The sequence below is a fragment of the Berghia stephanieae genome, chromosome 5 (genome assembly GCF_034508935.2).
Source record: "Berghia stephanieae isolate SIO BIC M18660-M18661 chromosome 5, UCSD_Bste_1.3, whole genome shotgun sequence".
Lineage (NCBI taxonomy): Eukaryota > Metazoa > Mollusca > Gastropoda > Nudibranchia > Aeolidiidae > Berghia > Berghia stephanieae.
Window position 1 is genome coordinate 73,015,819 of NC_088364.1, and position 10,797 is coordinate 73,026,615.

A 10,797-nucleotide genomic window follows, 5' to 3' on the forward strand; every position below is an offset into this window, starting at 1 on the left:
AGATAAGAATTGTATTTACATCCATAATCTCACAATGAATAATCTATCAACATTCGAAGGAAAAAGAAAAAAAAAAAAGGAACGCCCATCTGTCATACAATTTGCAACTCATTTTTCATGGAACAAGAGATGGTCATCAGAGAACGAAAGACAAAAGTAAACATTTCGCTCCGCTCTCCGCACTAAAAATCGTAGTCTGCTAGAGTAAGAGGTACAGATATTGATGATTGATATAATCTTTTGTCGTTGTCACCTTGGGATATGCAACAGGTTCCGAAGCTAGCCGAGTTTCCTCTCCCATTTTAAATGAACTTATTCGATGGCCCATCTCTTAGTTTTAATTCCGTGGATGTCACCACAAGTAACACATTCGATTCGAGGTGTACACATCGTTGATCTCATCAACTGTCAACATTGTCGAACAGTAATCAGTGATCAGTTGTCATGATCCACTCATTGTCGAACAGTAAACAGTTGTCATGATCCGCTCACCTGTGATCTGCTACGGTGCCTTTATTTGTTTATGAAATAAATCTTTATTCGTGGAATATTTTCATTTTCAATATTATGATGTAAGACATCTACCCTTGTTATGAATGCTGTATAATATTCACATTAGTGAGTTGAGTTGTGCTCGTGACGTACACTTTAAAAAAAAACAACCTTTGCTACTCTCTTTTCCTGTCAAAGAATTGTTCAATGCTGTAGATTGTAAACTTGGTGTCATTGGATCTTTTACGTCTCTCGCTTTTACAGATTGGGTTTTTGCTGTTCAACGTGTGAATTTTTGGTAAGGAACTAAAGACTAAACAAGTCTTAATTGGATACGATAATGAAAAGAAAAAAATTTGCATAATCAATGTACCTGTCCAGAAAAGCCCTGAAAACATTTCAAAATAAAGCATTATGGTTAAATTTCATGCAGAAAGGAGTATAGTCAATATGTGTCCAGTTCTTGTGCCTTGACTAACGATAGATCTAGATCTGTTCATATCCAGTAAAGGCCTGGAATTCCACATACATGCGCCGCTTCAATGACAGATATTAAATATACTCACTTGCTCACCTGAAGGTGATATATATCCAAAGGAAAAAACAAATTCCAGGACATTTTTAACACAGATGAAGTATACATTATGAATTTTCAATATTACACACTATTTTACTCAATGATTCAGATTAGTGAAATTTATCCCCAGGAACAGTTAATATGATTAGTTTTGAATTTTGATTTATTTTACAAACACAAAATGAATGTGTTCCTTTCGGTCCTACAGTTATGCACTGTTTGGGCCTAAGTTCATAGAATTTTGATAAACCAACATCATATTGAGGGTAGGTACTTTTTTAAAAGATTGGTATGCAGTTCACTCAAATTCATAAGTATCAAACACTTGTGCACTTTGGTTTTAACCCCATCAATGGTGACAAACACAGTCATTCTTTCAAGGACACGCCCACGAATATTCATTGTTATAAGAATAATTACCTTTCTTTAATCTCATCTGCAACCCTTTTACCTTTTTTATAATCGGTTCGGCAAAAAGTCCTTTCTCCTTTAACTTTCTCACTTATTTCACAAGCTACTTTTAAGTGGAGAACATTCCAACACACAAAATGATAAATCTCAGGGAACTGAATATTTTTTTTCATTCATGCCACCATGATATAATCTGAATGAGTGTATAGTTTACATTTATTGAACTGTTAATGTATTTCACACTTTTTTCAAAAATAAATAAAAAATTGAAAGCATTGAATTCATTAGCTTTTAATAGTTTCTGATGAGCCAGATATTTTAAGCTTTGTTTGTTAGCTGTGTTGTGTATTATGAGTCAATATTGGGGGTCAAAATAATTGAGTTATGCCCCTTTGTAGCTTGAGAATTGATATACCTACCTTCTTTGCAGATGATTTTTACCATGAGTCACCTCAAAATACAAGGAAAGCTTCCATGTGCTTATAGAAATAGTGTATTTGCAGAATATATCAAATTTTGAAGAAAAAAAATACCAGCCGACATCTTTGACCGTTTTGAGATTCGAAGTTGGTGAAAATTTGCGATTTTGGTGAGTGTCGCATTACGCTATGAGTATAGTACAACAATACCAATATTTTGGCTATATTATGTTGGGCTATGTATTATTTATTGAGATACACATCATCAATGACCAAAGATGGACCATTAAAATCATTTTTAAAAATATTGAAAAAATTAATTTCTTTTGACATACAGCATGCGGAGCCATGTTCAAGGGCAGATAACACCAAAAATTAAAAAAAAAAATCATTTTCTTTCAGATAATTGTAATCTATGCTAATAGTTGCACAGGATTACAAAATTTGAGATTTAGCTTGATTGATATAAAAAAGTTATACCCTCTCAACAGTGGATCCAGGAGCAAATTTTATATTGACACGTTTTGAGATGAAATTTTTAAAAATTGTAAAAAATTCAAATATCCATATTCTGAACTGAAAATTTAGTTTTCTTTGTCTCATAAGTATCTTCAATTGAGCCAAGTTTGAGGAAAATCAAAAGGGGTGTGGTTCCCACCCTTGGTCGATTTGACATGGAATGGCCCATTTGTAATCAAGATACAGCTGTGCAGCGATCTTTGAAAGTTTTGCCGTAGCTTTAGATATCTCAGATACTCGTGTATCGTATATCTCGTGTATATTTGATATATGTATATTACTACATTAAATCTTTACTATATATAACCCATGGCATTTGATGTGTCATCACGGGTCTTCCCTGAGTGACAACTGTATATATGGAAGTTTTTCCTTTTAAAAGATGTTCTGTTTGCAATTTAAGGATTTTGAATTCATAATATGGACTTGGCATTAGACTTTCCTAAGTGAAAATGAACATTGTCAAATATTCTTTTTTTGTGTGCTTTTGGTTGTTTTTGTTTCTCTATTTTATTCTATGCATGTTAGACATTTTAAAACAAAGTAACATTGTCTCAATTTCAGCCATGGCAGCACGAAGAAGAGTATTAACCCTTGTGTTTGTGAGAGAAGGAGGAAAAGTGTTACTTGGTATGAAGAAGACGGGTATTGGTGAAGGTCGGTGGAATGGCTTTGGTGGCAGTGTGGAAAGAGGGGAATCGATTGAACAAGGAGCAAAACGGTGAGCTTATGCCTCATTTGGAATTGGCATGATGGGTTCATCATCATCATTGCCTTTTTCACCCTGGGTCAGGGTATAGGCCACAGACAAACAGTTTCCATCCTTCTCTATCCTGAGCTAACTTTTTTATCTCATTCCAGATCTTACCACTTCTCTGTATATCAGCTTCTTTAATTCTTCTCCATGTTCCTCGTGGCCTTCCCCTTGATCTTCTGCCCTGAGGGTTCCAGTCCAATACGTTCTTTGTTATAGTTGAGTTATTCTTTCTAAGCGTGTGAGGCATGATGGGTATAGGATGTAAATCCAATGCCTTGCCTTGCTACATGAGTGGGTCTCGAACTTCCTCCTCTTGGATCGTGACTCATTTAACGATGGACCATTTACCGACTGTGCCATCACGAATAGAGTTACAATGGCACTATTTTAGTATGGGATAATTGTGTCATAGAAACAGAGGTAGAATTTTAGTATTTAGATTATTGCATCTTAGTGGAAGACAAATGACCAGCAAAATCGAGGGCATGAATAGCCATCGGGTTTTGATGTATCGAAGAATTAAAAAGAAAATAGACTTGTTTAAAATGATCTAAATCGTGACCCACTGTTTCACATTCGCTAGATTGACAAAAATTGAAGTTATGTTCATTTTATCTATTACTTTGTGTTTTATTTACTGTCTATTTAACAGTGATGATAATCTTCCGCGGAATTCCGGGATTTCAGGATTTTTCAGAAATTTTCCGCTGTTTTTGCCGTGTCAAACATTTTACGCCAAATGGAAGTTTAGCTGAGAAATCATCGTTATGTCTTATGTCATTTTTTGACACCTCTGCTCAGCTACATGGTTTTTGGTGACACTCCCATGCCCATGACGTTTGTCCAGACACATTGGTGCCAAATGTGAATAGTGGAATAATACCCATGATAGCCCTGGATGAAAAGATGATCGAAACGGAAGGGGGTGGAGCAAATAGGGTTAATATTTTTGTACCATTTAGCCTTTAACTTTGTACATTTTATATTTTTGTTTTTGTTTGTTGGTTGCTCTGAATTCAATTGAATCCATTACAACTTATTTGTCTACTTACCAATTAAAAAAAAAAATCAGAGTGGTCTCTCTCTCTCTCTCTCTCTCTCTCTCTCTCTCTCTCTCTCTCTCTCTCTCTCTCTCTCCTCTCTCTATCCTTCTCTCTCTCTCTCTCTCTATATATATATATATATATATATATCACTTGGTAATAGAGAGATAATGTAACAAGTTTGGCTGATCGATTTAAGTAATACTTTTTTTAAAGGCTGAATTTAAATTCGCTCATTAGATGAAATATGTTTTGAAATTGATAAAAGATTCTTATTTATAAGCTGCATCACTACAAGGTTGCAGTAATGCACACACAAACCGTGTTTGTAGTCTAAAAACAAATTCCTCCTTTTGGCCAAAAGTTTATCAATCGCTTTATATAGTGGGCAGTTAAAAAAAAATAAAAAGAAAAAAAATCAGGGTAAGCCCCCCACCCCTACAATTAATTTAAATCTTGGGGCAGCCCTTGAAACCCCCCCCCCCCCTTTCCACTTTTTTTTGGTATTATAGGGGAAGACCCCCTCCCCTATCAACTCTAAAAAAAAAAATCTTAATGCTTTTTTTGGCCGTCAGAAAAAATTAGTTGGAAACTTCAATCAAATTTCTCAAGTAATGCATGGAGACGAGGAGTTTTCATTTCTTTTTCCTCGTCATTTGAAATTTCCAACACTTACTGTTACCAAGACCGTGATATTGCGACGTTTTTCTGGGCAAAAATGTTTTAAGTACTTGTTTTTCTGACTGCCGTACTCTAGAAAAACAAGTATTTAAAACATTTTTTGCCCAGAAATGACCCTCATCTTGGCAAAACTCCCAAACCTGGAGAACTAGCAAAGTCAACTGGTTAATGATTGTACAAAACACCTTCTAAACATGGAAGATTACTCCAGCTGTATTGAACAAAAGCTCACACGGATTCAATAGTCGTAACGTCACTTCCTTCCTAATGACGCATGGTAACTTAGTAACACTGGCTCTAAACTATCGGAACAATAGCGGACGCCGTAAGAAATATTTCTCCAGCGAGCATAAAAGCGTATCCAGAGGGGAAAAACCCCATACATTTGATCATGTTTTGACTTTTACACATTCTGATCACAAGGCATATGAAAAGTTATAGCCAGCATGAAGAATAAAAAGCAATGATTTTCTTTGTTTAGAACCAAGATGGCCACCGTTGCCAGGTGGCGTGACATCAGACTATTGAATCATATTACAAGTCATCCAATAGCTTTAAAAAAACATTTTTAACTATGTGGTCAAGTGGTATGACACACGCTTTCGGTTCAGAAGGCCCTGAATTCGAGCCTCGCTCAGCGCATAGTTGAGTCCTTGGAAAACGCTCTTTACTCGCATTCTCTCACCGTACTCAGGTGTAAAATGAGTACCTGGCCGTTAACAGCGTTGTCTCTGTCCGGAAACAATTGTAATATCGCCTTCCAGTCGTCATGTCTTGTTCTACATGTTAGATGTTGCTGTTGGTCAGGGACTCTTTGTAAAGCGCTTTGAGCATATTTAGTGGATATTTCTCTATTTTTAACTAGACGTTCTATATCATTGAATTTATAGGGAACTAGTGGAAGAATGTGGAGTCTTTGCACAGTCTTTGCGAAAAGTGGGCTGCATTGATTTTGAATTCGAAGGGGACCCAATCATACTGGAGGTCCACGTATTTACCAGCTATAAATTCACAGGCCTCCCCTTTGAATCTGAAGGTAAGAACTTTTTTTGTTCTGTATGAAGATCCTTGACCTTCCTTGTACAGCTGTGTGTTCTTCTTGTATGACACTTCTGGGTGGGGTTCCCGGCTTCCCATAGTGGGCAGGGAGGTACTTACTGTTTCTTCTATCCCCCCTATATCTGTTTTCCAACATGCTTTCTGTCTTTGTCTTGGAATGAGATTACTTGGTTTTATCCTGGCCCTGGCCGGAGTCCTAGCTGGGAGGGAAACAGTCAAATGCTTAGTTATTGTTTTGGGAGATATTTTTTTCCTTTCTAAATCATCTCTCTGTTATGTATTATTATATTTGTGATTTTGATTAAATGTAAGCATTTGAGTGTATTCCTCTTTGTTGAATTTTGTGCTTGTGTCCGGATGAGGCTTATAGGTGATCTTAAACTAAGTGCATTGGTGGTATGCTCTTGGAATCTACATCTGATCCCTATTTGTTCCCAGTTCCCCTATGTCTTACTTTTTCTTGGGTGCTTTAATTGTAATTCTAGAACTTTTTAATATCCCATTTTCTTCCTTTTTACTGGCGCTGATATAACCTAAATGTGTTGCAAGCACCGTAAAACCCTTAAAAAAAAATTATAAAAAAAAAGCCATGATGATGATGACGACCTAAGTCCCATTCTGAGTGGCGCATAGTTGAGTCCTTGAAAAAGGCTCTTTATTCATTATTTCACTGCACTCAGGTGTAAAATGAGTATCTGGCCATTATTGTCTCTGTTGGAAATAAATTGTAATACCACCTAATAGCCTTCATGTCTCATCTTTAATGTTAAGTGATGCTGCTTGCTAATGATTACTGTAAATCACTTTAATCACATCTCAATTAGTGGATTTTGCTCTATTTAAGTGCTCTTTTTGTTGTTTTTTTTAAAACCCTTTCTCTAGTTTGTCCTCTTATTTTTCTGTGACCTGTGACCTGTGACCCAAGAGCTTGGGCTAGGGTTTTGAACAACTGTCAGATGCTTTTTTTTATTTAAGCAAGAAATGACCTGTTAAACTTATGAAATTGATTACATTATTCTTTGTTTCCCAACAGAAATGCGTCCAAAATGGTTTCCTGTCGATGCAATCCCATATAACGATATGTGGCCTGATGACAAATTCTGGTTCCCATACGTTTTGGCTGAGAAGAAATTCAAAGCGTATTTCCTGTTCGAGGGCTTGAACACGATTCTCACACACGAGATCGAAGAAGTTCAAAGCTTTGATAATTAGGATTTCAGACTGTTTTTATTTTCTTTTATGAATTCATGGAAAAATTTTATTGTAGTGAAACCAAAAAGGCACGAGATTTGAACGTCTTTTCTTGGAATTGCGTGCGTATGTATGTGTGTGTGCACGACTTTGTGTATGCATGTATTTGCGTGTTTGGCTAGTTTTATGTGTGCATGTATGTGTGCATTTTTAAAAGTTCATTTAACATGTACATATTGCTAACTCAAATCTCTCCAGCTCCTCATATGTCATTTTGTTTTTATTCAAATCATTATGATGATGACCCAGCATTTTCACCATTCATTATAAATATGTCTTCATAATTCTTGGAAATAAAGTCTTTGACCGTATTGTTCTGCTACTCCTGTTACTTTACTGGATGGGGTTCCCTACCTCCACAGTGGGCAGGGAGGTACATACCGTGTCTTCTATCCCCTTATATCTGTTTTCCAACATGCTTTCTGTCTTTGTCTTGGAATGAGATTTCTTGGTTTTGTTCTGACCTTGGTCGGAGTCCTTGGCCTGGGTGGGGATCCTACCTCCCATAGTGGGCAGGGAGGTACATACCGTGTCTTCTATCCCCTTATATCTGATTTCCAAAATGCTTTCTGTCTTTGTCTTGGAATGAGATTTCTTGGTTTTGTTCTGACCTTGGTCGGAGTCCTTGGCCTGGGTGGGGATCCTACCTCCCATAGTGGGCAAGGAGGTACATACGGTGTCTTCTATCCCCTTATATCTGTTTTCCAACATGCTTTCTGTCTTTGTCTTGGAATGAGATTACTTGGTATTTTTCCTGGCCCTCGTCGGAGTCCTGGCTGGGAGGGAAACAGTCAAATGCATAGTTATTGTTTTGGGAGATGATATTTTTTTCCTTGTAAATCATCTCTCTGTTATGTTATGTTGGCATTTGAGTGTATTCCTCTTTGTTGGATTTTTGTGCTTGTGTCCGGATGAGACTTACAGGTGATCGCAAACTAAGTACATTGGTGGTATGCTCTTGGAATCTACATCTGATCCCTATTCATTCCCATTCCCCTTTGTCTTACTTTCTCTTGGATGCTTTAATTGTAATTCTAAAACTTTTCACTATCCCATTATATTCCTTTTTACTGGCGCTGATATAACCTAAATGTGTTGCAAGCGCCGTAAAACCCTTAAAAAGAAAAAGAAAGAATGAGTCCTTGGCTGAGAGGAAACAGTCGAATGTATAATTATTTTGGCAGATATTTTTTCCCTAGTAAATCATCTCTCTATTATGTACTGTTACTCTTTTCATTTTTAACATATGATTTGTAAACATTTGAGTGTGTTCCTCTTAGTGGGTATCTGTGCTTGTGTCTGGATGAGACTTTTAGGTGATCTCAGACTAAGTACTTTGATAGTGTGCTCTTGGAATCTACATCTGTTTCCTATTTGAACCATTTCCCCTTTGTTTTGCCTTTTCTTGGGTGCTTTAATTGTCATTCTAGAAGTTATTACTATCCCGTTTTCTTCCTTTTTACTGGCGCAGATATGACCTTGTTGCGAGCGCCGTAAAACCCTTAAAAACAAAACAAACAAAAAAATTACTTATAACATGTCGATGAATGAAAACTAGGGAATGATAATAGTGGGAAGGGTCTTCTGACTTCCCATCGTAGGCGGAAAGATCACTTTCTCTGGTCTTCTTTGCCTCTAAAACTGTTTTACTTTTCTATGTTGTTCTCTGTCTTTGTTCTGGATTGAGATTGCTCAGTTTTTTTTTCTTGGTCTTGGTGGGGATCCATAGCTGAAAGGGAGATAGTCTTAATAAAATAATAATAATAATATAATATAATGATAATGATAATGAAATGATAATGAATAAATGATAATTATAATAATATGATAATAATAATAATAATAATAATAAATAATAATAATAATAATATAATAATATAATAATATATCCAAAAAAAGGCCCTTTATTATTATTATTATTATTATTATTATTATTATTATTATTTTCATCTGGGTAAGTCTTTGACCTCCCATGATGGGCAGGAGGTCAAGCTATGTCTTCTTTCCCCTATATCTGTTATCCAAGTTGCTTTCTGTCTTTGTCTTGGAATGCTGTTTTGTCATAGCCCTGGCTTGGATCCTTGACTGGGGTGAGGGGGACAGTCAAATATATATAGTTATGAGATATTTTTACCTTGTAAAATCATCTCTATGTCACTGTTACTTTTTTTGTCGTTTTAAATGTAAAATGGTTTGTAAAAATTTGAGTGTATTCCTCTTAGTGTGCTACTGGAATCTACATCTGTTCCCTATTTGAACCCTTCACCTTTGTCTTACTTTAGCTCGTGTGCTTTTAACTCTCTCCTTACCAACTATTTTTAGAATTTCCCCCGAAAATTCACACCCTCCCGACAAAAAAAAAAAAAAAATAGACTTTTCCTAATCAAACAAAAAAGTAACAAGTGCATTTTATACAGAATGTTGTTCAGCAAAATGATGTCTACAAGTGTTTAGTATGGTACCATGTGAGGCTATGTGGTCTGGTGGTATGACACTCGCTTTCGGATCGGAAGGTACTGGGTTCGAGCCTCGCTCGGCGCATAGTTGAGTCCTTGGAAAAGACATTTTACTCACATTCTCTCACCGTACTCGGGTGTAAAATGAGTACCTGGTCGTTAAGTGTTGTCTCTGTCCGGAAAAAAAAATGTAATATCGCCTAACGGGCGTCATGTCTCGTTCTACATGTTACCTGTTGCTGTTGGTCAGGGACCCTCTGTAAAGCGCTTTGAGCACGTTTAGTGGCTATTGCGCTATATAAACGCTCATCTTAAACGCTCATCTTAGTATTTATAGATGTAATCAAAGCATGTCTTTAACTTGTGTGACGTACAAGAGAAATCAGAATGAAAAAATTGTGGTTGCATCGTAACGAATATGACGATTTTCCTATAGATAGTATGCGCTTAGCTAAGACGCTCATAACATTGCCATCCGGACCAACACACAAAACTGTATCCATGAACATTTATAGTCGGGTTAATACAGTTCAGTGAGCATACTCATAAACGCGGATGGCAAAAAACATTAACAAAGACATGAGTGACGTCATCTTCGAACTATCTATTGGTGGTAAGGAAAGGGTTCATTGGCTTTCCCGTTTTCTTCCTCTTTACTGGCGCTGAAATGACCAAATTGGGTCGCGAACGCGTCAATTGAAAACTATTATTTTCATTATCATCTTTATTCAGGGGCAGCGTGGCTCAGTGGTACGGTCTTTGCTTCCTACCCGAAAGGTACCGAGTTCAATCACCCGCCGATGCGTTGTGTGGCCTTGAGCAAGTCACCTCGCCCTAACTCACTTTGCGGCGCTGCTCTGCGGCTGACCCCTGGGCAGTTCCAGTCATCCCTTGGAATAGACTCTAAAGACAAATTTCCCCTTGGGGATGAATAAAGGGAATTTTTGTTTGTTTGTTTGTTTTTGTTTTTGTTTTTTAAATTCTGGGTGGGGTTCCTGACCTCCCATAGTGGACAGGGAGGCACTGTGTCTTCTATCCCTCTAAAGCCGTTTTCCAATTTGCATTCTGTCTTTGTCTTTGAATGGTATTACTTGGTTTTGTCCTGGCCCCTGGCTTGAGTCCTTGGCTTGTC

At 36.9% G+C, this 10,797-nt stretch overlaps 2 protein-coding genes across 5 annotated transcripts in view; one reads left to right on the forward strand and one right to left on the reverse strand.

The window, feature by feature from the left end:
* LOC144973558 (COP9 signalosome complex subunit 1-like) overlaps positions 1–348 on the reverse strand; it is a 29,048-nt gene extending 28,700 nt beyond the window's left edge. For both annotated transcript variants that reach the window (XM_078916158.1, XM_078916159.1), the window contains exon 1: positions 254–348. In XM_078916158.1, coding sequence (XP_078772284.1) covers positions 254–328 — 75 coding nt within the window. In that variant the 5' untranslated portion in view covers positions 329–348. The remainder of the gene's footprint in view (positions 1–253) is intronic.
* LOC144973559 (oxidized purine nucleoside triphosphate hydrolase-like) lies at positions 188–7,520 on the forward strand. Of its 3 annotated transcripts, none has more exons than XM_078916165.1 (4): positions 188–211; positions 2,983–3,139; positions 5,790–5,935; positions 6,992–7,320. In XM_078916165.1, the coding sequence occupies exons 2-4, from the start codon at positions 2,985–2,987 to the stop codon at positions 7,168–7,170; spliced, it is 480 nt and encodes a 159-aa protein (XP_078772291.1). In that variant the 5' UTR covers positions 188–211; positions 2,983–2,984; the 3' UTR covers positions 7,171–7,320. The 3 variants fall into 3 exon arrangements, with proteins under 3 accessions (XP_078772291.1, XP_078772289.1, XP_078772290.1); XM_078916163.1 differs by lacking the exon at positions 188–211 and adding an exon at positions 411–790 and having other exon boundaries at positions 6,992–7,520; XM_078916164.1 differs by lacking the exon at positions 188–211 and adding an exon at positions 1,312–1,335.
* The last annotated feature ends 3,277 nt before the right edge of the window (positions 7,521–10,797 follow it).